Below are 24,198 nucleotides of genomic sequence, written 5' to 3'. Positions count from 1 at the left end.
GACAGGGTGCTGAAAACCAGTCTTCTCAGCTCCTGCTGGGGCAGGTATCGGGTCTAGTTATGGGCCCTGCAAGGTGGGTCTCAGATTCCCAGGTGGTTAGGGCGGCCCTCACCCAGCCATCCTGGTGTCCCTAGCAGTAACATTTATGGAGGCCCCACACTTTATGGGATGCCCTAAGCCAGTCCTGTGAGAAAACAGGTGCTGTTCTTACAGCCATTTTCCAGGAGAGGATCTTCGGCTGGGGCCACAGAGATGGTGGGGATCTGCTCCCCTCGCCCCAGCCGCCTTCCCAACATGAGTCCAGGGTGTACCCTCTTCCAGCTGGGCTGCCCAAGGTGGAGTCTAGAAGAAACAAGGGGTGGGGTCTCAGCCCACAGGAATGGGCACGGGGCTGCCAGCTGCCCTGGGCACTGATCACTTGTGTTCCCCTCAGAGGAACAGTTCACTGCCTGATGAGAACAACGTAGCCCGGCTGCAGGAGGAGCTGAAGGCACTCAAGGTGCGGGAGGGTGAGGCGGTGGCCTCGGCGCGGGAGCTGAAGCAGCAGCTGCAGGAGCTGTCAGACACCTGGCAGGTGAGGGCCTAGCCAGAGGACAGGAAGCGGCCCGTGCAACCACGAGGTGGCCGCCCTCCGGGCTTTCGGCTCCTGGGCTGACCGCAGGCCTCTCCCGGCAGGCCCATCTGTCCCGCGGCGGCCGCTGGAAAGAGTCCCCGCGGAAGCTGGTCCTGGGCGAGCTGCAGGACGAGCTGATGAGCGTGCGCCTGCGCGAGGCCCAGGCTCTGGCGGAGGGCCGCGAGCTGCGGCAGCGCGTGGTGGAGCTCGAGACACAGGTGGGCCGTGCCGCAGTGTAGGGGAGGGCCTTGGTGTCCACCATCAGCCCCTTGGCTAGGCCATGACCCCCGCGCGTCCGTCCTCCCTTCCTCCCCCAGGACCACATCCACCGCAACCTTCTGAACCGCGTGGAGGCAGAACGCGCGGCGCTGCAGGAGAAGCTGCAGTACCTGGCCGCGCAGAACAAGGGGCTGCAGACGCAGCTGAGCGAAAGCCGCCGCAAGCAGGCAGAGGCCGAGTGCAAGGTGACCCCCGCCCGGGTCCCGCCTCCCCGCCTTCACCCAACCCTGCTTCAACCTTGACTCGCCTTCTCTCCCCTTACCTCAGAGCAAGGAGGAGGTGATGGCCGTGCGCCTGCGGGAAGCAGACAGTATGGCTGCGGTGGCTGAGATGCGGCAGCGCATCGCAGAGCTAGAGATCCAGGTGAGTGGCGGGGTTGGGTGGGTGAGTGGGTATTGGGGCTCCGGGCTAGGGCTCTGCCTGACCGCTGTGCCCGCGCCCGCCGGCAGAGGGAGGAGGGCCGCATCCAGGGTCAGCTGAACCACTCCGACTCGTCGCAGTACATCCGAGAGCTCAAGGACCAGATCGAGGAGCTGAAGGCCGAGGTGAGCGCGGGAGGGGCCTGAGAGCCCTGTGTCCACTGCCGGTGACAGGCCGGGCATCAGCGCCTGGGGTGAGGGAGAGGAGGGTGCCTGGAAACTCAGCTCCGTCCGTGGACATGTGGGTCCACGTCTCCAGCGCGCGCTGGTCCCCCGACCCAGGTGCGGCTGCTGAAGGGCCCGCCACCCTTCGAGGACCCGCTGGCCTTTGACGGGCTAGGCCTGGCACGACACCTGGATGAGGACTCGCTGCCATCGTCCGACGAAGAGCTGCTAGGCGTGGGCGTAGGCGCGGCGCTGCAGGACGCACTCTACCCCCTGTCCCCGCGCGATGCGCGCTTCTTCCACCGGCTAGAGCGGCCTGCCAAGGACAGCGAGGGCAGCTCAGACAGCGATGCCGATGAGCTGGCTGCGTCCTATAGCCAGGGCCTGGACAACTGAGGACGTGCACGCAAGCCCGCAGCCCCAGGGGGCACCAGGGCCACATTTAAACTCCATGCCCTCTCGTAGTTTGGCCCACAGGGAGGGCGAGGCCCAGCGCTGCAGGGTGCAGAGGGCACAGCTGGAGCCTGGGGATCCTCAGGGTCCCTCAGCAGGCGTACCCTCCCCAGCACTGTTTAACCATCCTGGTCCTACCCCTCAAGGCCCATTACCTGGAGGGTCTGCCCGTCTTAACAGCCAGGGCCCAGGAGGACACAGAGTCCCAGGACTGGAAACCGAAAGCTGCCTCCTCCCAGCAGGCCTCCTCCTGGGACAAGGACAGCCCTGCTGGGAAGGACCCAGGAGCTGGAGGCCTGAGGAAGGAGGGGCCACTCTGGGCTGGATGTCACCACCCCACGATGCCCCTGAGGATCCTTGTCCACCAGGGACAGATGGCCAGGCTAGGCTTTCCTGCCTGGTGCAGGTCTCATGGCCCCTGCAGCAGAAACCAAAGTCCCCCTACTGTGTGCAGGGCCACCTGGGGTGCGCATGGCCAGCCAGAACCAGCCTAGGCCTTGGCAGTGTCTGTCCCTGCTTCTCAGGGGCCAGAGCAGCTGTGAGGAAGTCACGAGACCCCTGTCCCTAGCACCCCACATCGTCCTCTGTGAGACACTCCCATCACCCCATCTTGGCCAGTGATGGAGGGGCTCCCCGACCCAGACTAACCTCCTCTCCAAGGGGCCCCGTCTCTTTCCCTTCCTTCCCTGTGTCCCCAGACCCCCCCTCCGGCCAGGGCCATGCCCCAAGGGAGAAGGCTGCCCAGAGGAGTGTCGTCTCCATGCCTCCCTCATGGTGGTCCCGTGGCCTCTGCAGAGTCAGAGCCAAGAACGGTGCCAAAGTCCAACGATGCCCCCCAGGCCCCTCCCTCCCGGCCTCGTGACCCTTGGGGCTGATGCTCTTGTGGCTCCTGAAGCATCGAGCAGCCTCACAAGCAGTGTCCCCGATACCTCTTGGGGTGGGGATCCATGCTCAGCCCCCCCTTCCCGGTCGCCCGCTCCTCAGTGTTACAAAGCATGGGGACCAGGGTGGGCATCACAGGGCTCCCCCATGTGCCCCCAACACTGCCCACTACCATTTTGCACACTGCCTGTTCACACTCCACATGTCACCCAGGCGGGGATGGAAAATAAAGTGTATTTACACAGTCATGGACAAGGGGTGACGGATCGGGCAGGCCTGGGGGTGAGGGGACCGCAAGCAGCCTCGGGGCCCCAGCCCCAAGTCCTGCAAAGCACTGCAGAGGGGAGCAGTCTGTCCTTGCCCTTGGGAACTTTTCAGAGGGGTACAGGTCATAGCAGGCCAGAGGGGACCAAAGAGGTGCCCGGGTTGGGGTGCAGCATAAGAGAGAAGGGAAGGGCATTTGCTGGTTCAGTGTGAGCAAAAGTGTGGGGATTGAGAGTTGGTTAGAATGGGGGGAACACGTCACAAAGGTCTTTAGATGTTAGGCTCCAGACACATCCTAATAGCCTACCATTTTCAGAACGGTGGCCCTGGAGATAGCGAGGGCAGGGGGCATGAGTTCCCTCCTGGGAGGCATGGAGAAATGCAGGATCTTGGGATCTGGGTACGTTCATTCAGCACACACTTCCTGAGGCCCTCCCAGTGCTCTGCCCAGTAAGTATCTGGCTCTAGGGGGTCCCCAAGTTGGTGGAGGAGACAGACACCAGTGTGGGGGCAGGGGCTGAGTCTTCGTGCTCATGTAGTAAGTGCCCAGTAGCCTGAATGAGCAGGGAGATCAGAGAAGGCTTCCTGGAGGAGGCAATGGGGTGGGGGTGTCAAAGCCATCTCTAAGGGCAAAAGCGTCAAGGCAAGACGTGGCAGGGACCAGCAGAAAGCACATGATGCCTATGAAGAAGGAACAGGAGAGAGAGTATGGGCAGGCCAAGAAGGGGCTTCTCCAGGCAGGAGCGTTTTCGCTTTGAACGGAGGGCCCTGGGGAGCCATGGAGGGCTTAGGTGAGGGGGGCACCACCAGATGGACCACAGTGTTGGGGGAAAGTGGGAAGGCCAGGACAGAGATAAACCGGAGCCAGGTAGTAGAGACAATGAAAGGGGGCTCCCCTAAGGGAAGAGGGCCCAGAGAGTCAGGAGTCCTTTTTGGGGTTCCCCATGGGGCTAAGGCACAATCCCAGTCGGTTGGGGACAGAGCTGGGGATGGTAAAGTAAGGATCCCCAGGAGGAGAAACTTAGTTGAGTCCAGGCAGATGCCAGCCAGGTCCTGACCCTCAGTACCTAGTTTGGACCCACAAAGTGTCCCCAACTCTGCTGCCTCCCAAGTAGCAGGACAGGACACTGGTTTTGCAGCAGGACAGACTGTCCCATCACTCAACAGCTCCTGTGGGTCTGTGCATTATTCCCGTCATTCAGATTTAACGTGGAGACCCGACAGTCTGTCTCTCCTGCTCTCACGGTAATTCCACCCCACTGGCTCCCTAGATTGGGGCAGGGACCCAGAAAAATCTACCTAAGGTTCTGCCCTGCTCCCTCCAGGGGCTGGCCTTGAGGCCCTGGTTGCTCAATAGGTCAGGAGTCAGTCCCCATCTTTGGGCTGGAGAGGACCCCTGGGTCCTGGCCAGGGCCCAGCTAGAAAGGGAACCTCTGCCACCAAACTCCAGCTTGAGGGAGTATGTGTGCCCCCCCACACACACACACACACATTGGCTCCTAGGGGTGGAGGTGGCATGGCCCTTCTGGGACAGGCAGGGCTGGGTGATCTGCATCTGACAGGAACCTGGCTACAGGGTGGACTCTGCGGACCAGATCTCAGGGCAGAGGCAGGAGTGAGGGCCCCCGCTCTGTCCTTTTACCTGCCCTGGGGATTGTAGTCCCTGTCAGGCCTCCATCATTCTCGGTGTGAAGCAGGAGATCCTCAGGAGGAAAGGCCTGGGGGTGGGGAGGTGTTTCCTGCAGGGCCACCTGGGAAGGAGGGCCTGGGCTGGGGCTTGAGGAGTCCAGGGTCAGGGTGACTGAGCTACTAGAGGAAGGGCAGGGCATTCTGATGGAGGAAGACAAATGACATTGGTTGGTTCTAGTAAGGATCCCTGATTGTAGGGCACAGACAAGATGCCTGGCTGGAGGGACTTAGGGAGAATACCCTAAGTTGGGGGAAACGGTGAGGCCCATGGGTTGTGAGCCATAAAGGGCCATGGTGAGGACACCTGGAGAGGAGGAGGCAATGAGGACACCCTGGTCTCCCACTCAGCTTGGGAGAGGCTGCTTCTTACCTACAGGCCCCTCCCATTCTGTCAGGTGGGCCCTATTCCCTGTATCTGTCTTCCTGAAGGGCCTCCCTCCAGCTGCAGGCTTTCTCTGCACTGTAATCTCCTGTGAGCAATGGACAGTGAGTGTACCCTCAGGAGGGAACAGAGAGGCCAACGGTCTCAGGTAACCCCTTGCTCCTTCCCACACCCCAGAGCGTGCAAAGGGGTGCACACCGGGAGGAGGGGCCCTCACCTCGGAGCCCCGGCGGGCCCTTCTCACGTGTCTTCCGCTTCTCCCCAGGAGTGCTGGCTGCACTGGTTGAGTGTGGAAAGTGCTTGGGTCATTCATCCATTCTGGCCACGCATTGACTCACCCATTCGGCCACGTGGCCCCACCTGGGTCCCTCCAGAGCCTAACGTTTCCATTAGAAGTCGGACAGGAAAAAGCCTACGTTCACGCACGTGGGTGGGTGCACTGCGCTGGACTACAGAGACTCGGCATCGCGGGATCCCACCCCAGCCCTGCCTCGCGCACCCCTTATCCTCAGTAGAGATGCCACAGCTCCGGCCCCGCGGCGACAGCAAAGGTGCACAGACTGCAGTGTCCAGGCTTTATTGTTAACTCTGGGCTGCGAGTGGTAGACAATACGCTGAACACAGGGTGGGACCCAGGCCAAGGGAGGGGGTGAGAGGAGTCGGACCATATTCTAGGCCAAAGAGGCAGGGCTCGAGGGGAAGAACTCGGCCAAAGATGTGGGTGGGATGCGAACCTGAGCCAAAATTCTAGGGCTCTAGGAGGCTGAGATCAATCCACCCAGAGCCGGACTCAAAGAGGAGTGGACTGGCGTCTAAGACAAAGAGGTGTAACCGGAGGGGCGGCTAAGGCAGGGGTGGAGCGTGGTGGGCGGGGCTAGTGTCTGGCTCAGTGGAAGGTCTCCACCTCCACCACCGTCCAGTCTCCCTGCGGAGAAGCCACGTCGTCTGGGGAGAAGCTGGTGACCGAGGTGATACTGGCGCGGGACTCGTCCAGGGGAGACAACAGTTCAGCCCACCGGCCCAGTTCGGCATCGCTGAGAGTAGTCCGGGAGCCCCCTGCGCCGCCGCCACCCCCAGCGCTCCCCGGGCCACCGCCGCTGCCGCCCGCCGCACCTTCGGCCGCCGCTAACAGCAGCGTCCGGCTCAGCAGGTGCTGCACGACGCTCGCCTGCAGCGCCCCCAGCGGCAGCTCGCCCAGGCGCGCTGGCTTCGCGCCGCATGAAGTCGCCCCCGACGCAGCCGCGGCCTTCCCACCACCCGCGCCAGGCCCGGGATCCAGCTCGCCCGGGGCTTGGGTCGCCGACTCAGGCCCTTCAGCCTCGTAGATGGTGCAAAGGCCGTCAGCGGAGCCCGACCCGGCAGCAGGAGGCCAAGGCAGGGACGCTCCTGCAGGGAAAGGTGCCAAGAAAGATGAAACGGGAAGCCCCAAGCCTCACAAGACCGCGCCCCTGCCCTCAGCTCCGCTCCCAGACCCAACTGCCCCGCCCTCGAGCTGCGAAGCCTCACCTCCGACACCGCCCACCTACCATCCCTGTACCTCGCCTCTCCCACAGCTCCGCAGAGTGCGGAGGGCTGCTTACCTGGGGTACCGCGAACGGCCAGCGACGGAGCGGGACCTCGGCTCCAGGCGGCCGGGTGGCAGGCGGCGAGCTCCGCGTCAGCGGGAGGGGAGGCTATGGTGCCGCCCTCGGGCCCGCTGTCGTAGCCTCGCAACTCCTCCGGCGTGCTTGTGGCGCTGCTGCTGTGACCCGCCAGATCCGGGCCGCTCAGTGTACTGGACGGACTGCGAGAGGGCGGTGGCGGCGGGACCGGGGCCAGGGCCAGGGTCAGCCGTGATCCCGGGATCGAGGCATCCGGACCCGGGGTCGGGGGTCGGTGTGGGGCCTGGAGAGGGGGTGAGGCTGGGGCAGAGCCGGGGGCCTGCAGAGGGGGCAAGGCCAAGGAAAGTGAAGCCTGAAGGGGCGTGGCCAGAGGGGAGGGCGGTGCCTCCAGAGGCAGTGAGGCCGGGGGAGAGAGTGGGGTCTGCCAAGAGGGCAAGGCCAAAGAAGGTGGAGCCGGAGGGGGCGTGGCCAGGGTGGAGGGAGGGTCTTGCAGAGCAGTTAAGGGAGGAGGAGAGGGAGGGTCTTGCAGAGGGGGCAAGGACAGAGATTGGGTTTGCGTAGGGGTCATAGCCTGGAAAGAAGGCATGGCCTGCACGGTCGGGCCCAGAGAAGGTGTTGTCTGCAGAGGGGACATGGACGGAGAGGGAGTATTCTGCAGAGGTGGTGAGGCCAGAGAATGTGGGGCCTTTAGACGGGGCAGGGTCTGAAAAGAAGATGTGGCCTGTAGAGCAAGTGTAGCCAGAGGAGTTTGTGGAGGGGGCGCGGCCAGTGAAGGAGGGGTTTGCAGAGCTGACGAAGCCAGAACAGGTGGGGCCTGTAGAGGGGGCAGGGTCAAAGAAGAGGGAATGGCCTGAAGAGGGGATGTGGCTAGGGGAGAGGGAGGGGCCTCTGGAAGAGGTATGGCCAGAGCATCCTGCGAGGGAGGTGTAGCCAGTGTATGGGGCGTGGCCTGAAGAGGGGGAGGAGACATAGAAGGACTGGCCGGCGGAGGGGGCGTCGCCAGAGCGGAAAAGTCCTGCAGAGGGGCTGTGGCTAGGGGAGAGGATAAGTTCCTCAGAGACCTTGCCTGAGAAAGAGGGCTTTGTAGAAGGGGTGTGGCTGGTGGCAGAGGGTCTGACAAAGGAGGTGAGGTCAAAGGAGAAGGGAGAGTCAGAAGAGGGGGCAAAGGCGGAGAAGTCTGGGTGGGGGGTGTACTCTGCAGAAGGGGTGAACCTGCAGGAGAGACTGGAACCAGAAAAGTGGCCGTGGGATAGGCGGGTGCCTCGGGAAAGGATGTACTCAGGTGTATGGGTGGAGCTTGCAAAGGGGGTGTGGCCGGCGGAGAGGGGAGGGCCTGCAGAGAGAGTGGAGCAGAGGGAGGGGCTAGTGGAAAGGGCGTGGCCAAAGGACTTGTAAGTGCCTGGGAAGGAGGCGTGGTCGGTGGAGAGGGCGGGAGCGCATCCTGCAAAGGAGTGGCTGTGATATCGGTAGGCAGAGCCAGCTGTGCGTTTGGACAGGGAGGAGATGATGTGGCCATAGGAGAAAGGCTCTGCAGGTTGGCTGCGCCCTTCCTTAGGGGTGAGGCCTGCGGGGGGCGCAGAGCTTGCAGCCCTTTCGATTTGGGCTGCGAAGGGTGCCCCAGAGCCCTAGGTGTTCCACCCAGCAAGGCCCCAGAGCGGGCTGGGGAGGACAAAGGGGTGATGCTGGAGCCCAGGGGGCGCGAGGCTGGCCTCTGGAGGCCCCCGCCGGCGCTGGGTCGCCTCCTGGCGGCAGAGCTTGGCTCCGCGGTGCTGCTGCGATCTAGGGCGCTGCTCACTGATTTCCTGGGGACCTCAATCGGGGCCCGGGGACGGGCACTCGAAGCTGCCCGGGGAAGCCCCACCTCAGCGCCCGCACCTCGGGTCCGACGGGAGCTGGCTGGGGAGGGGACGTTTGGGATGGGCCCGGAAGAGTCTGGGGATAAAGCAGAAGGCCAAAGGGTCATCGATATTCCCAGGCTGGTCCCCCTCACTGCCCAGGAGCCCTGCTCCTCCCTCCCCAGGAAACGTACCTCTCCGGGCCCCTGCATTCAGGGTGCTTCTTCTGGGAGCTTCTGGAGTTTTTCCTCTGCCCACAGGTTCCTCAGCTGGGAGCCGGAGCCCCTTCTGCCCAAGAAGACCTACCCTGGGGTTGGTGGTGATAGGGGGTATTCAGGGTAGAGCCACCCCCTCCTTGTTTGACCTCCCAAGTCCACATTTTCCCATCTGTGAAATGGGCCATATGGGCTCAATGCCCACCAAGAATGGCTTTCACCCAATTTGAGCCCAGTGATCTGCAAGTGTTCCCACGCCCCAATTCATGTATAAAATTAAAAGGTTCCAGAGAGTGACACTAACCCTTGCCTAAGGAAGGGGGTAAGGCGTGTTACCTGGTGGTCCCACTGGCACTTCCTGGGATAGAGATAGAACCCAGACTGGAGGTCTTGGCGGAAGTTCGCTCACCTCGCCCCGCCACTGGAGTCCTGGAGGCTGCAGGAAAAAGGTCCAGTCTATGCAGTGATCCGGGAACGCAGGGAGAGGCTGGTGCCTCGGAAGGAAAGGGGGATAGGGATACGGGGTTGGAATCGGGGAAAGAGGCTGGGGTACCTGGGCTCCGGGGACCTGTCCCGGGGCTCCGCATGGTTCCCACGCGGGGAGTTGCTTCCGGGAGAGCGGCTGCCCGGATGCCCCCGGCTCGGTCAGCCAGGGGCCCTCGCCCTGCAGCTCCCGCTGCTCCCAGAACTCGGAGGGCTGCGCTGGTTACAGGAGGAGGGAGTCGTGGAGACCCTGGGGGCCTAGGGGTCGGAAGGCCGGGAGGGCGAGAAGCCGGCGTCCGCGCGGCGGTCCCTGCCCTGGGCTTGTCCCTCTTGTCCATCCTGTACCTAATGAGAAGACAGACTGCTCAGCATCCCAGAACCTGGACCGTTACGCAGCCTGCAGGGACCTGTTCCTGGCACCTAGCTGCCGCTTCCCCAGCGTCGCCACCCATGGGCGCCCAAACCTCGGCCTCCATCCACTTCCCTCTCACCCACCTACACACCGGCCGAACTGCTCATGATTGTCCCCAAGTCCCACCCCCATCGCCCTCCACCAGACCCTGCCTGCCCCAGCCCACCTCCCCACCCTCCTGCCTCTGCTCCCCTTCGGGATCCAAGATCCACGCCCCTACCCCTAGACTACCAGCCTCGGGGACTGGGGGCTGCCACAGACTCCAGATGGGATGGGGATGGAGCGTAGTCCCGGGTCCCCTCGCCAGCCCGAGGGACGCCTGCACCTGCCGGGAGGAGCAACTCCGGCTGCCCGCGCACTGGCTCGGGGAGACAAAGAACCGCGTATCGAGCGCGTCCCCCTCCCCCAGCCGGACCCGGTCCGCACCGCCCCCTCCACCTGCTGCGGCAGCTCTCACCTCCTATTCGGGTCTCCCGCGGCTCCACGCAGGGTCGCCTGTGGTGGGGCTAGGTGGCAGCGCCTCGGCGGCCGCGAGCAGCGGACAAGCGAGAGGAGGGGGCTGCGGGCTGTGGCGCCGAGAGCCGGGCCCGCCCCTCCGCTGCGGCCTGGGGAGACCCGGGCGCACGCGCCGGATCCAGACCCGGGAGGCGGCGGGAGCGCGCCAGGGTGGTGCGAACGGAGGCGCGCGCTGGAGGGAGGGGCGGGCGGCTACTCCGCGACTGCGCCAGAGTACCCGCTACCCAACCCGAGGGGATTCAGAGGAGGAAGGAATTCACACACACACACACACACACACACACACACACACACACCTGTCCTGCCCCCCCCACACCTGTTCTGGCCCCCACAAACACCTGGAGCCCGAGGCTTGCCTGAAGGGATAGGCTTGGACCCTGGCAACTAGGGGGCGGGACCATAGCACCTCCCGCCCCGTCGACCAATCCAGCCGCTCAGTGTCTCCGGAGGCCGGGCCTTCCAGGGTCGCTGGAGGCATCCGCCCCTCCCATACACAAAGGCTTTTCCCAGACCCCAGCAAGAGCCCTACCTGGTATGGGGGGACTACTGAGAGAATGCATCCCTGGGAATATAGGGGCAGAACCCGGATTTGGGAGAAGAGAGGAAGAAAGGAAGGTCGAGAGGGAGAGAGAGAGATTGAGTGTGGTGAGAGGTAAGCCAGTCTGCTGCAGGACAGGGCATCCCCAACCTCCACACCCTCCTAGGTCACATGAAGGGGCGAGGTCAGGTCAGTAAAGCCTTCCTAGCAGAGCCAGGCTTTGGGGGACCAAGATTATGAGAGGTTGGGAGGTGTCAAAACGGGCGCATAAAGGAGCAGAGACGATCTTGGTTGATTTCAATAACTGGACCACTTTTGTTTTCTTCCCATGCTTTAAATTCATCAATAAAGAGTGAGCTCACAAAACCCTAGGCTCCCACACTCTACTCCAACAAAAGCAAAACCCCAGGTCACTTTCATTCTTTTTTTCTCTCCCTCTCGCCTCCTCTGTCCCCCATCCTCCCATAACCACACTGTATGGCCCCAGGTGTGCTATGTAATTTCCAGGTCCTGTAAGGTATCTTACAATCATAATAACCACCAGGGCTGGTCCAGCCACAACATTGATGATTAGTAGCCTGGAACCGGCCCAGAACACTCAGGTGTGGCCGGAAGCAGGGGTTTGGATTTTCTTGATTCAGTAGTTGTGCCACAGTTGAGATTCAGCGAATGGAAGAAAGAGAGAGAAGCCAGGGTTAGAACTAAATACCCTGCTTTGAGCAGTGGGAGCGATCTTCAGAACCCATCATTTCCATGAACCCTCCCTCCAGCCTGGGAGAAATGCTCCTCAGCCCACCAGGGCACTCCCCTCCATATTGGGTCATTCTAGGCCTCCCCTCCTTCCCAGGTCTACTGAAGGTCACCTGTGTGAGCCCCTCTGGCATGACAGCTGCCTGGTGCCCCTGCCTCCTCGCCTACCCATCCACCAGCAGTGCCCTCCTGAGTCATATCTGCTGCCCAGAGGCCTGCTCTCCTGTTTTCTATGGTGCAAGTGTCCCTCCAAGACTTAATTGAACCCATCCTGAATTTCATTGAGATCTGGACACTACCCTCACATGAGAACATTCCTCAAATTTGGTCCACCACCAGGGGGATGAATTGCACAAACCAAACATACCCTGCAATGGAATACTCCTCAGCAATAGAAGCAACAAGCTACCAAGGCACCCAAAACAGGGACACATCTCAAAAACATTCTGCTGAACAAAAAAGACACACACACAGAAACACACACACACACACACACACACACACACAGCCTTCATTGTATGATTCCATTTATGGAACATTCTGGAAAATGCAAGCTAATCTATAATGACAGAAAGCAAATCAGTGGTTTCTGGGGGCCGGTGAGGGAGGGAGACTGTTGGACCACCCATTGTAGTCACTCTCAGATTCCTGACCCTCAGAAACTGGGTGAGATAATGAATGCTTGTTGTTTCAAGCTGCTAGATTTGGAGGTAATTTGTTATGCAGCTAGCTAACTATCTGAGGGTCACAAAACCTTAGAAGCTGGCTATTAATTACAAGTGTTGGTGAAAATGTGGAGAAATGGAAAAACTTGTATACTGTTGGTGGGAATGTAAAAATGTGAAAGACGGTATGGAGAGTCCTCAAAAAATTAACAGAGAACTACATAAACCAGCAATACCACCCAAAAGAATTGAAAGCAGGTACTCCAAGAGATTTACACACCCATGTTCACAGCAGCATTATCCACAATGGCCGAAAGGTAGAAACAACTCAAGTGCCCATCGATGGGTGAGTGGATAAACACAATGTGGTCCATCCATACAATGGAAGATTATTCAGCCTTAATAAAGAAGGAAAGTCTGACACCTGCTACAACATGGACGAACCTTGAGGACATGATGCTCAGTGAAAAAAGCCAGACACAGGTGGACAAATACTGTGTGATTCCCCTTATATAAGGTCCCTAGAGGAGTCAGATTCATAGAGACAGGAAGTAGATGATGGGGCCAGGGGCTGGGGAGAGGAGTTAGTGTTTAATGGGGACAGAGTGTGAGTTTGGGAAGAGGAGGAAGTTCTGGAGATGGATGGTGGGGGTGGTTCCACAACATTGTGAATGCACTTAATGCCACTGGGTTGTACACTTAAAAATGGTTAAGAGGGTCGGCCCTGTGGCTCAGGAGGGTGGAGCTCCATGCTCCTAACTCCGAAGGCTGCTGGTTCGATTCCCACATGGGCCAGTGGGCTCTCAACCACAAGGTTGCCAGTTCGATTCCTCGACTCCCACAAGGGATAGTGGGCTCCGCCCCCTGCAACTAGCAATGGCAACTGGACCTAGAGCTGAGCTGTGCCCTCCGCAACTAAGATTGAAAAGACAACAACTTGACTTGGGAAAAGAAAAAAGAAAGAAAGAAAATGGTTAAGATGGTAAATTCTGTGTGTTTTTTTAAGTGTGTTTTTTCCAGAACTCATGAGCTCCAAGTCAAGTAATTGTTTCAATGTAGTTGTGGAGGGCGCAGCTCACAGTGGCCCATACAGGGATTGAACTGGCAACTTTGTTGTTAAGAGCACTGTGCTCTAACCAACTGAGCTAACCAACAGCCTCTAAGATGGTAAATTCTATGTTATATGTATTTTCCCACAATTTTTTTTAAAGGCTGGGTATTATCCATGTGGGAAAACCCACACATTACCAATGGGAACATAAAGAGGGCAGCCTTCCTGGAGAACAACTGGAAAGCATTGCGAGTATGTGTGTCTTATGACCTAGGCATTCCACTCAAGTGTCTGTACTGCAGCAGCACGCCCCCTCTGTATAACCTGAACACCCACAGTCCCCACGTGCAGGGAAAGTCAGAAGTGCCAGGGAGGTAGCACCCCTACATCCCCCTTCTCCAGAGCAACCCTCAGCCAAGACAGAGAGGACCTGTGCATCAATATTTCAACTCCCTCGTCCCTTGGGTGCGACAACCGAGGAGGTATGCCTTCCACCATTGCCCAGAGCTCCTCAGAAGAATGGAGCCCCAGTTGCCCACAGTAGCAACCTTCATCCTTCTCATTCATCCTTATTGATGTACCCTCCTTAAGGCTTGCTGCTCCCTTCCCTTCCCAGTCTCATCTCCCCACTGCCCCACCATTAGTGCTCGCGGGGATCACCTTCCAGATAAACTATTTGCATCCAATTCTTTGTCTCAGGGTCTGCAACCAGAAAATCCACAATTAAGATAACACCTCAATCATCCACCCATCATTAACTGAATGCCCACAACTGTGTGTCTGGCACCATTTCAAGTGCTGGGGACACAGCAGGGAACAGAAGGGACCCGTGTCTGGGGCTAATGAGGCTTCCAGCCCAGTGACCTCAGACTCTTGCACAAGGGAGCCAAGCTGGATGCTCATTCCAAAACCAAGCTGGAAACAAACCTCAGGGCATGGAAACCAAGGAGCTTCTCTGGAGGCAAGAAGAGGCCATTGAAGGAGAGGATAACCCAGGACTTTACATAGGTTGAGTTCTAGAGGGTAGCACCCATTGCAGGGTTTCACAGAGGAACCTAAGTTTAGGGAGTTCCAACCTTCAAGGTTTCAGGTCTCAGGAGGTTGCTGATCTGGTGAACTCTGGGGCCAAGTGGGGGAGGGGTCTCACTCTCCCACTCTAGTCTAAATCCTCTTCTTTGTTTTGCAGACAAAGCAGATCAAGGTTCATTCACACAGACCTGTGGGCTGAATCGGTCCATTGGCTAGTCTAAGACCGAGTGCAAGCCTCCCTGGGTAGGGAGGAAAGTGTGAGCACGAGGGAGAAGAGTAGGGTGGAGAGGCAGAATCATCCTTTCTAGAAGCCAGCCTCCCAGACTGGACTCTAGCCCCAGCACCCAGGGCCCCTCTGGCCTCTGCACCCACCCACCCCCACCTAAGGACCTGGGAGCAGCTAACTCCCATCTTCCCCCGGTGGAAAGCCAGCCTCAAGGCTGGGCAGAGTCAGACAGGCGAGCACGCCCCCTCCACGCCCTACCCCTTATCCCCCCACCCCACCTCCCTTGTTGGCTTTCCTGGGTGGGTGGTCAGGGAAGCCCCCTCCCTCTCCCTTGGACCTAAGTTGCACGTTCCTCAAAACCAGGTGGCTGCACCTTGGGGTGGGGGCAGGAGGAGGCCTTCCACACTTCCTAACCGAGTCTATACAGCCTGATTCCCAGAAGGGTGTTGCAGGCTGACTTTGGGTGCGCAGTGCCTCAGACCCCTTCAGTATGTACCAGTCCAGTTTCCGCCCCAGGGCAGCCGAGCCCGGAGTTCAAGGCTCCTGCGCCTGGGGCCGGGCCCTGGCTCACCTCGGGAAGACCAGGATTTGGGGTCGCCCTCCTCCATGGATCCCCGGGCACCAGGAGTCGGGGGCCACCTGGGAGCGCCCTGAGGGAGGCAGAGCCGAGACGTCAGGTGGGCGGGGCGGGTGGGGCGGCTCCCGGCTCCTGTCCCGCCCGCCCTGACTCACCCAGGCTGGCCCGGGAACTAACTCCGCCGGAGCCCCGACCGCTCCGCTTACAGGGACCCAGGAGTTGGGCCCAGCGTCCGCCCCGAGCGGTGAGTAGGTGGCTCTCCGCCCCTGGGGACTGGATGGCGGCGTAAGGGTCGGGCCCACGGGAGGACCACCCCAGGTGCTGGCTGGCACTGTGGCCTGAGCCTGCCGCCACCGTCAGGGGCACAGGGGAGCTGGGGAGGGGGTGGGGGCAGAAAGAGGGTAGGCCCTGGCCAGGCTACAGGCGCTGTTCAGAGGCCCAGGTACGCCTGGCCAAGGACCGATTGAAGACGAACAGGCTGGGGGCGACCCCAGGGGTCTTGATCATGTTCCCCTCTCCTTGGCGGCTGAGAAAAGAGACAACTCATCTCTGAAACCCCTCAAGGCCTCAGAACTACCACTTGGGGGTCTCACCAGTTGCCCCCTCTGGGACTTTGAACCTCAAGATTCCACAGACCCCCAAATCCTGGCAGGGCAGCTTGGAAAAGTACTAGGCTGGGAGTCCCCAGGCAAGGGGCCTCTGCCAAGATCTGCTTTGAAGGGACCATCCTCCCCCACCCAGGTCTCAGTTTCTCCCTTGTGTAAAAGTCGAAGTTTGGACAATATGCTCTCCAAGGCCTGTTCCAGGGCTGACAACTGCCACTGTGTCTGCCTTGCCCCTTAGCGTGGGCTGTGGGTGGTGACAGGGACCAGAGCAGGAACATCCTCCTCCACCATGTGTTTGGAGGCAAGCTGGGGGCTTGTGGAAGGCCTGAGAGAGGAGGAGCAAGGGTCAGGCATGGATGGGCGGAGCTAGGGCTAGGTAGGGGGCATACACCTGGTCCTAGACTGGCGGGGATTCTGCCCCCCACCCCAGCCTGGCATGCAGAGCTGCCATTCCTTCAGCTCTCCTCTGTTGGAACCCTCCACTGAGGTTCTTTTGGCAAAGATGCTGGTCTCAGTGAGAAATTTTCTCCCTAGATGAAACAGAGTGGATGCAATCAGACAGATGGGATTTAGGGGTCGCTCCTCAAATGCCATTTGTAGCTGTGAGACCTTGAGCAAGTTACTTCTCTCTCTTTGAGTCTGGAAAAAAGTGTCCCCACACTCACTGAGTTGGGATAAAATGAGGCATTGAAAGCGTCTGGTGGCTTTAAGTTGCAGTGCATCTCCATTGTTGTTTTTCTTGGGGCCCTTCCCCATCTCGAAAGTCCTTTTCTCCGGATCCTCCCACTAGCTCTGCTCAGACAAAGGGGGGGCCAGCCTTGTGTCTGCGGAATCTTAATGGCAGGTTCTAATAATCGAGTTTGAGTCATGGAGACACATAATGATAACCCCCCGTGTCTGCCTCTGATGGTGTTGTGTATGCACCTTGTTCCATGTGAGCCACTGGGCCATCTGTTGGGGACCTTGGGGCTCTCTGCCTTCTTGCCTTTGTGGACCTGGGCTGGCAGGTAGCGGAGCTTGCACCATAATGAGATGGGTCCTGGAGGGTGACAGGGACTCAGGCAGTAAGTTAGCCCCTGACTCTGTGTGGCATTTCTGCTGCAGCCCCCAGAGCTACTGTTCTTAGGTTAAATAGCTGACAGTGTCCCTTGCAGGGCAGGGGCAACAGTGGGTGACTGGGGCTGGACAAGTGTGTGGTGGCTCCCTGATCCTGGGTGCCTCCTCAGCTCAGCGTGTTTATGCCCACATGCACTAATGTGCACACTTCAGAATCACCCCAGGTGTCCCTTTTGGAGGCTGCAATATACTTTCAGTCACTGGGGGCTGTTGAGATACCCTGGGTATGTTTCTATCTGATTCCCTGGTGACAGATTGACGGGGATGCACTGGGGCATTTTCTTTCAGTTTTTTGTTTAGGATGGTATAAAACTGAGCATGACAGTTGGGACATTGCGTGAAGGATCTTGTGTTCTCTGTGCACCTCCTTACGTGTTCCTGGTGCTGGGTGAGTCAGGGCCTGAGTCAGGGGCCCTGAAGCTTGGGTGTGGGCAGGTGTGTGCCCGCCACTTGTGAGCCCATCTCCATCCTGGTACAGAGGTGGGAGCCTATGATGGGATTAAGTGGGTGGCACCTGCATCCTGTATCCCCATCCACTCCTACGTAGTCCTCACCCAGGAGTCACACCAAAGCTTTCAAAGGACGAAGGGACCAAAAAGGGAGCTGTGGAGGTGTCAGAGTGATTGGCTGAGCTGTGGGACAGGGGTCAGTTTCTCCCCCGGAGATGGGTGGAGGGAGGGCTGGAGGACCGGCTGGCAGCCCAGATGCTCCCTTCCTTGCCCAGCCTGCACCCAGGGACAGGCTATCAGGATGACAGCAGGCTCCAGGAACCCTTTGGGAGAAAATGAGGGCTGCAGATTGGGGACCATAAATGCCTAGGAGCCTCCTCAGAGGCAGTGGGGGCCTTTCTACCTCTCTCGCCTTCCACCTCCAGCCTCCGGGAGAGAAGAGAGAGGCTCTGGGTCCCAGCTAGAGGCCACACCCCTGTGCGACTTGCGCCTGGCATCTGTATCTGGAATAATGATACCTTGGTCTAAAATGAAACCCAGGGACAGACAGTGGGCCGGCCGCCCAGGAGCCTGGCAGCCCAGTCCTGTCCCACTTGTAGGTGTCACCCTGGCTTTCTTCCTGAGTGTTTCATTTCTTGATCCTCTGCCACAGCCTCGCCCACCCTGGCACCCCCTTGCCCCTGGGCCCAGGTACCTGTTTTCTGCCTCTGATTCTGGACACTAGCCCCTCTAGAAACCTAGGTGTCCTAATCACACACACCCCCAGGGCTGACCCGCCTTCAGTTTTGCCACTCCCTGCCCCTGGGGCCTGTAACCAGAGCCAGGCTCCAGCCGGCTTTTCCGGTTGGAGGTTGGAGGTGGTGCCCCAAGCTCCCCTCAAGGGGGTGGCGGGCCTCCCCGGAAGTCCTGAGCGTTGGGACGTCCTCTTGTCCAGTGGGAAAGAGCCAGGACTGGACACCGGGACATTGGGTGTCTGGAGTCAAGAGATTAGAGAAGGAGTGTTTCAGGCTCCACGTGTGTCAAGGGTGGGAGGAGATGCTGGGGTTCTGGAAGAAGCGAGATGGTCACATGGGCTAGCGAGAGGACAGCGGCCCTGTGGACAGCCCCTCCTGAGCTCTGAGAGGGCAGGCAGCTTCAAACCGGAGTAGAGGTCCTGGGGAGCAGAAGTGGTGTAAACAGTACTTGCTTGGCTCCAGGAAGGAGGTGAGATCTGGGGGAGAGGGGAAGGGGACACACAGTTCCTGGGTTCTGCCAGATTTGGGCAGGACAGAACGCGGATCCAGAGCAGAGGCTTGTATCGGGCTCCTAGGGGGCCCACCACCAGGCTCTCTGCCTGAGAATCTCTGCACCCCGCCTTTTCCTCTCCCATAGGCAGGATGATTCCAGTGGCTGAGTTCAAGCAGTTCTCCGAGCAGCAGCCAGCCTTCAAGTTGCTCAAACCCTGGTGGGATGTGCTGGCTGAATACCTCACGGTGGCTATGCTCATGATCGGGGTCTTCGGTTGCACCCTCCAGGTAAGTGGGGAACAGGGGCGGGACCTGCAGGGGGCAGGAGAGGCGGGGCCCACATAGGGGTGGGGCTTTGCTGGAGGGACGGGCTTCAGAGGGCGTGGTATAGCGGCGGGGCCTGGGAATTCCGGAAGTCTTCCTGTTATACCCAAGGAAGAGGAAACCAGAGATTCCTATACTCGCAGACCAATCCTGACCTTCCCATTCCCGCCTCCACTGGCAGCAGCACCAGAGTTCTGCGCATAGCTATGGTAGTCCGTACTTTTATAACACTAAGTTTCGTCCCTGGAACCTAGAAAGAACTGCAGTTACTTTATTAGTTTGCTAAGGCTGCCATAACAAAGTATCACAAACTGGGTGGCTGGAACAGAAATTTATTGTATTACAGTTCTGGACTACAAGTCTGAAATCAAAGTTTTGACAGAGTTGGTTCCTTCCCAGGGTTGTCAGGGAGAATCTGTTCCATGCCACTCTCCTAGATTCTGGTGGCCTCAGGCATTCACTGGTTTATAGATGATGTTCTCCCTCTATCTTCACAGCATCTTCCCTTGGTGTGTGTGTGTGTGTGTGTGTGTGTGTGTGTGTGTATTCAGATTTTACCTTTTTAAAAGGACACCGTCATATTGGTTTAGGGCCTGCCCTAATGACCCCATCTTAACGTGATTACATCTGCTCTGCAAAGACTATTTCCAAAAACGGTCACATTCACAGGTATTGGGGGTTAGGACTACAACATCTTTTTTTGGGGGGGCACAATTCAACCCAACTCTTTTTCAAAGACCGATGCTCAGGTTTAGTGATTCTTCCAAAGTCACAGCTAGCGGGGGATAGATTGGGGCTTTCCACCTCAGCCTACTTCTCTCCCAATCCCCCCATCCCCAGGTGACACAGGACAAGATCATCTGTCTGCCCAGTCATGAACCCCGGGAGAACTTGTCAGAGGCCCCGTGTCAGCAACTGCTGCTGCAGGGGGTCTCCGAGCAGATGGGGGGTCTCCAGGAGGTGAACGGCCTCAGGAACAACCTGGACCTACAGCAGTACAGCTTCATTAACCAGCTCTGCTACGAGGAGGCCCTCCACTGGTACCCCAAGTACTTCCCCTACCTGGTTGTCATTCACACACTCATCTTCATGGTCTGCACCAGCTTCTGGTTCAAGTTTCCTGGCACCAGCTCCAAGATCGAGCACTTCACCTCCATCCTAGGCAAATGTTTCGACTCACCGTGGACCACACGGGCCCTTTCCGAGGTCTCCGGGGAGAACCGTAAGGGCCATGCTGCTGGACGGGCAACAGCAACCGTGGAAGCCCAGGCAGGGCCAGGGAAGGCAGGGGAGGGTGAGAAGGAAAAGGTGCTGGCAGAGCCTGAGAAGGTGGTGACTGAGCCACCAGCCGTCACTCTGTTGGACAAGAAGGAGGGCGAGCAGGCCAAAGCCCTGTTTGAGAAGGTCAAGAAGTTCCGTGTGCATGTGGAAGAGGGGGACATTTTATACACCATGTACATCCGGCAGATGGTGCTCAAAGTCTGCAAGTTCATTGCCATCCTGGTCTACAACCTCATCTATGTAGAGAAGATCAGCTTCGTGGTGACCTGCACGGTGGAGACCTCCAGGTTCACAGGCTATGCCAGCTTCTGCTGCAACCACACCAAGGCCCACCTCTTCTCCAAGCTGGCTTTCTGCTACATCTCATTCGTGTGTGTATACGGGGTCACTTGCCTCTATACACTCTACTGGCTTTTCCACCGGCCCCTCAAGGAGTACTCCTTCCGTTCCGTGCGGGAGGAGACTGGCATGGGTGACATCCCCGACGTCAAGAATGACTTTGCCTTCATGCTGCACCTCATCGACCAGTACGACCCGCTCTACTCCAAGCGCTTTGCCGTCTTCCTCTCCGAGGTCAGCGAGAGCCGTCTGAAGCAGCTCAACCTCAACCACGAGTGGACGCCCGAGAAGCTTCGGCAGAAGTTGCAGCGCAACGCCAAGGGCCGGCTGGAGCTGGCCCTCTGCATGCTTCCAGGACTGCCTGACACCGTCTTCGAGCTCAGCGAGGTGGAGGCGCTCCGGCTGGAGGCCATCAGTGATATCACATTCCCTCCGGGCCTGTCGCAGCTCGTGCACCTGCAGGAGCTCAGCCTGCTCCACTCGCCTGCCAGGCTGCCCTTCTCCTCACAGATCTTCCTGCGGGACCGCTTGAAGGTCATCCGTGTCAAGTGCGAGGAGCTCCGTGAGGTGCCCCTCTGGGTGTTCGGGCTGCGCGGCCTGGAGGAGCTGCACCTTGAGGGGCTGTTTCCTCCAGAGCTGGCTCGGGCGGCCGCCCTCGAGAGCCTCCGGGAGCTGAAGCAGCTCAAGGTGCTGTCTCTGCGGAGCAATGCCGGCAAGGTCCCAGCCAGTGTGACTGACGTGGCCGGCCACCTGCAGCGTCTTAGCCTGCACAATGACGGGGCCCGCCTGCTGGCACTGAACAGCCTCAAGAAGCTAGCGGTGCTGCGGGAGCTGGAGCTGGTGGCCTGTGGGCTGGAGCGCATCCCCCACGCTGTCTTCAGCCTGGGTGCGCTACAGGAACTTGACCTCAAGGACAACCACCTGCGGTCCATTGAGGAGATCCTCAGCTTCCAGCACTGTCGCAAGCTGGTCACACTCAGGCTATGGCACAACCAGATTGCCTATGTCCCCGAGCATGTGCGTAAGCTCCGGGTCCTCGAGCAGCTCTACCTCAGCCACAACAAGCTGGAGACGCTGCCCAGCCAGCTGGGCATGTGCTCCGGCCTCCGCCTGTTGGACGTCTCCCACAACGGGCTGCACTCCCTGCCGCCGGAGCTGGGTCTCCTCCAGAACCTGCAGCACCTGGCTCTCTCCTACAATGCGCTGGACGACCTGCCCGACGAGCTCTTCTTCTGTGCCAAGCTGCGGACGTTGCTCCTGGGCTATAACCACCTGAGGTATCTGTCACCCCAGGTGGGGGCCCTCAGTGCCCTCAGCCGCCTGGAGCTCAACGGCAACCGGTTGGAGACACTGCCGGAAGAACTGGGCAACTGTAGGGGGCTCAAGAAGGCGGGCCTCCTGGTGGAGGACACTCTTTATGAAGGCTTGCCAGCAGAGGTTCGGGAGAAGATGGAGGAGGAGTAAAGCCAGGGAGGGGCATGTTGAGGTAGAGGCCTTCCGGATATTTCCGTCCCCACATCTACCAATGTCTTCAAGGGAGGTGGCCAGGTGGGCCCAGGCCAGGAGAGGAGCAGACATGTCAGTCTGTGGGGCCCAGGCAAGATCCTGGGACTGGTTTGTCTGGGGAAACGGGAGTCTGTGGATTTGGGATAGAATGTCATGGAGGGATTAACGAAGTCATGGAATTCTCAGACCAAAACCACACCTGTCTTTGACTGGCTGGCCTGCCCCCAGCCCTGGGCCAGACTGCTGCCCTTCCCCTGGACATTCTAGCTCAATCAGTACAACAAGAGGGGTGAAGACACATCCCAATAAAATTTCAATCTTTCCCCCACCCCAAGGAGGGGATACAGACACAAGGGGCCAGTGCACACTGCCCTCACTTTGATGTTAATCCCTTATTTCTTTCTTTCTTTCTTTTTTTTTATCGAACTGGCAACCTTGTGGTTGAGAGGACGCGCTCCAACCAACTGAGCCATCCGGGAGCTCAGCGGCAGCTCAGCTCAAGGTGCCGTGTTCAATCTTAGTTGCAGGGGGCAGAGCCCACCATCCCTCCCGGGACTCGAGGAATTGAACTGGCAACCTTGTGGTTGAGAGCCCACTGGCTCACGTGGGAATCGAACCAGCAGCCTTCAGAGTTAGGAGCGTGGAGCTCTAACCGCCTGAGCCACCGGGCCGGCCCCTAATCCCTTATTTCTAAATTGATTCCCATGGACACGTGAACTCAGAAACATGGGCCTCTTATTTGGCTATGCATCAAAATCAACATTTCCAAAACAAACATCCCAGGCCCCACCCCTGAAAGACTGACTCAGAAGCTTTGGCGGGAGGCCAGGAACTTGCCTGTAAATAAGCATTCCAGGTAATTCTGACAAAGGTGGTCCTAGGCCTGTATGTTGGGAGATATCTGGATATGTATAGCAGGGATTCTGAACCCTTTTTAGGTCCCTAGGCCTTTCGAGAATCTGATGATAGCTGGGCAGCTCCTTCTTCAGGAAAATGCTCGTGTACACATCCATGCACAATTCTGCAAACAACTTCAGGTAGTCAACAGATTCCCCCAGCTCCCCGAGAGGGCTATTGATGGATGTCCTAAGGATGGCAGACACCAAGTTAAGAACACCTGCTGTGGAGGGCACACTGCTCTGAGGAGAGGCAGGGACTTTGTCTTTGGAATGTTCCCTGTGTGAGGAGGCATGTGTCAGTGGGTGCTTAATAAACAGTCCTAATTACCAGAACTTTCATTCCGATCTCATGTCCACACCTGTCGCTACGCTTTCCATTTCACCAGACCACTTACAGGCAAGTGGTGACATGTGCCACAATCAAGGGTATGAGTCTCTGTCCTGGGTCAGAGGCACAGAAGGGGGCTGAGAAGGAGGTAAGGAGGAGACCTCGGCTAATCAGGAAAAATTAGGTGGCATCTTCTGTCTAGGTTTTTCCTGGGGAACCCCTTGTACCTTCCGTGTAATCCTCCTGATTCCATACTTTTGTATCTGCTCCACCCGTAAGTCATCATCAGAGGGACCCCCTCAGGTGGACCAGGAGTGGGCAGGGCACTAGGCACAGACTGCCTGAACCGGACCTGGGCTTGGCCCCCTCCAAGGTATCTGCAAAGTGCAATCTTCCGCCTGGCACCCAAGAGCAGAGGCAAGCTGCTTTCCATGGACCCAGGATTCCAGATGGGGACATTTTCCCAGCACCCTTCAGACCAAAGGAATATTTAGGCTACAGGGACACCAGGCATTGCCGCCTAACCCCAGGGCCAGTCTTTTGCATTGTCCAGGAGCTGCGTCACTTTCTGGGGGCAGGGCAGATAGGGAAAGTCTGACACTGTCCCACGCCAGTCTGACCTGGAACTCTCCAGCATTGACGTTGGCCCCGTCGCCGAGGTCAGAGGTCATGCCGGTGGACAGTAGCTCTAGACCTACCCTGCCTCTCTCACTTGTCCTTGGCTAACCCTGAGCTTGCTGAAATGGAAAGGGTGCCTAATTACGGTGAGGAGGCAACAATTAAGCATAACACGGATCCTAATGGAGCATGTCCGAGGGGAGAAAGGCAGTTCTGAGAGGGCGTGGGTGCCAAAAAAGGGCCAGTCAGGAAGAGCAAAAAGAAGGCTGAGGTGACCAACCTCCACAACTCCCCAAGAACGAGCCGCCGAGCATGCGCATGCGCAGCAGACGCCAGGCGCGAGACCTCCTCTCTAAGCTTGTCCGCCTTTCCCCGCCCACCGCTCTCTGCAGAACGGTGATTGTAGTTTCCACACAGCGCCGTTCACCACAGAGTTCGGGAAACTCGCGCGTGCGCATCACGG

At 58.8% G+C, this 24,198-nt stretch overlaps 3 protein-coding genes and 1 long non-coding RNA gene across 11 annotated transcripts in view; 2 read left to right on the top strand and 2 right to left on the bottom strand.

The window, feature by feature from the left end:
* Positions 1-3,059, top strand: part of EVI5L (ecotropic viral integration site 5 like) — a 28,925-nt gene extending 25,866 nt beyond the window's left edge. For 4 of the 7 annotated variants that reach the window (XM_074337736.1, XM_074337733.1, XM_074337731.1 and 1 more), the window contains 6 exons: positions 434-574; positions 676-831; positions 931-1,077; positions 1,160-1,255; positions 1,342-1,437; positions 1,594-3,059. In XM_074337736.1, coding sequence (XP_074193837.1) covers positions 434-574; positions 676-831; positions 931-1,077; positions 1,160-1,255; positions 1,342-1,437; positions 1,594-1,872 — 915 coding nt within the window. In that variant the 3' untranslated portion in view covers positions 1,873-3,059. Of the gene's footprint in view, positions 1-433; positions 575-675; positions 832-930; positions 1,078-1,159; positions 1,256-1,341; positions 1,438-1,570 lie in introns of all 7 variants that reach the window. The other 3 variants (XM_074337735.1, XM_074337732.1, XM_019711951.2) reach the window with 3 other exon arrangements.
* A 1,676-nt stretch (positions 3,060-4,735) lies between these two features.
* Positions 4,736-5,496, bottom strand: LOC141572683 (uncharacterized). Its single transcript, XR_012498042.1, has 3 exons — positions 5,364-5,496; positions 5,135-5,234; positions 4,736-4,826 (listed from the first exon to the last, which is right to left on the bottom strand). It is a non-coding gene; the product is annotated as an uncharacterized LOC141572683 (long non-coding RNA).
* A 211-nt stretch (positions 5,497-5,707) lies between these two features.
* Positions 5,708-15,551, bottom strand: PRR36 (proline rich 36). The gene is made up of 10 exons (XM_019711947.2): positions 15,466-15,551; positions 15,200-15,417; positions 15,039-15,117; positions 11,273-11,324; positions 10,150-10,400; positions 9,351-9,625; positions 9,134-9,233; positions 8,777-8,889; positions 6,727-8,679; positions 5,708-6,532 (listed from the first exon to the last, which is right to left on the bottom strand). Exons 1-10 carry the CDS (start codon positions 15,549-15,551, stop codon positions 6,033-6,035), a joined length of 3,627 nt encoding a protein of 1,208 aa, XP_019567506.2. The 3' UTR covers positions 5,708-6,032.
* On the top strand, positions 14,804-23,199 carry LRRC8E (leucine rich repeat containing 8 VRAC subunit E). Of its 2 annotated transcripts, none has more exons than XM_019711905.2 (3): positions 14,804-15,288; positions 18,586-18,728; positions 19,605-23,199. In XM_019711905.2, the coding sequence occupies exons 2-3, from the start codon at positions 18,591-18,593 to the stop codon at positions 21,846-21,848; spliced, it is 2,382 nt and encodes a 793-aa protein (XP_019567464.1). In that variant the 5' UTR covers positions 14,804-15,288; positions 18,586-18,590; the 3' UTR covers positions 21,849-23,199. The 2 variants fall into 2 exon arrangements, with proteins under 2 accessions (XP_019567464.1, XP_019567465.1); XM_019711906.2 differs by lacking the exon at positions 14,804-15,288 and adding an exon at positions 15,442-18,417.
* Positions 23,200-24,198: the final 999 nt, after the last annotated feature.

Source organism: Rhinolophus sinicus, linkage group LG07, assembly GCF_036562045.2.
Source record: "Rhinolophus sinicus isolate RSC01 linkage group LG07, ASM3656204v1, whole genome shotgun sequence".
Lineage (NCBI taxonomy): Eukaryota > Metazoa > Chordata > Mammalia > Chiroptera > Rhinolophidae > Rhinolophus > Rhinolophus sinicus.
This window is presented reverse-complemented; position numbering and strand designations above follow the sequence as displayed.

What these genes read in the sequence shown, in the direction of transcription:
- LRRC8E (XM_019711905.2), top strand. Translation starts at nt 18,591, where the DNA reads ATGATTCCAGTGGCTGAGTTCAAGCAGTTCTCCGAGCAGCAGCCAGCC. An exon ending in TCTTCGGTTGCACCCTCCAG is followed by an intron (nt 18,729 to 19,604) that starts GTAAGTGGGGAA and finishes CCCCATCCCCAG; the next exon opens with GTGACACAGGACAAGATCAT.
- PRR36 (XM_019711947.2), bottom strand. Translation starts at nt 15,551, where the DNA reads ATGATCAAGACCCCTGGGGTCGCCCCCAGCCTGTTCGTCTTCAATCGG. An exon ending in AGTGCCAGTGGGACCACCAG is followed by an intron (nt 8,890 to 9,133) that starts GTAACACGCCTT and finishes CACCAACCCCAG; the next exon opens with GGTAGGTCTTCTTGGGCAGA. An exon ending in GGCCGTTCGCGGTACCCCAG is followed by an intron (nt 6,533 to 6,726) that starts GTAAGCAGCCCT and finishes CTTTCCCTGCAG; the next exon opens with GAGCGTCCCTGCCTTGGCCT.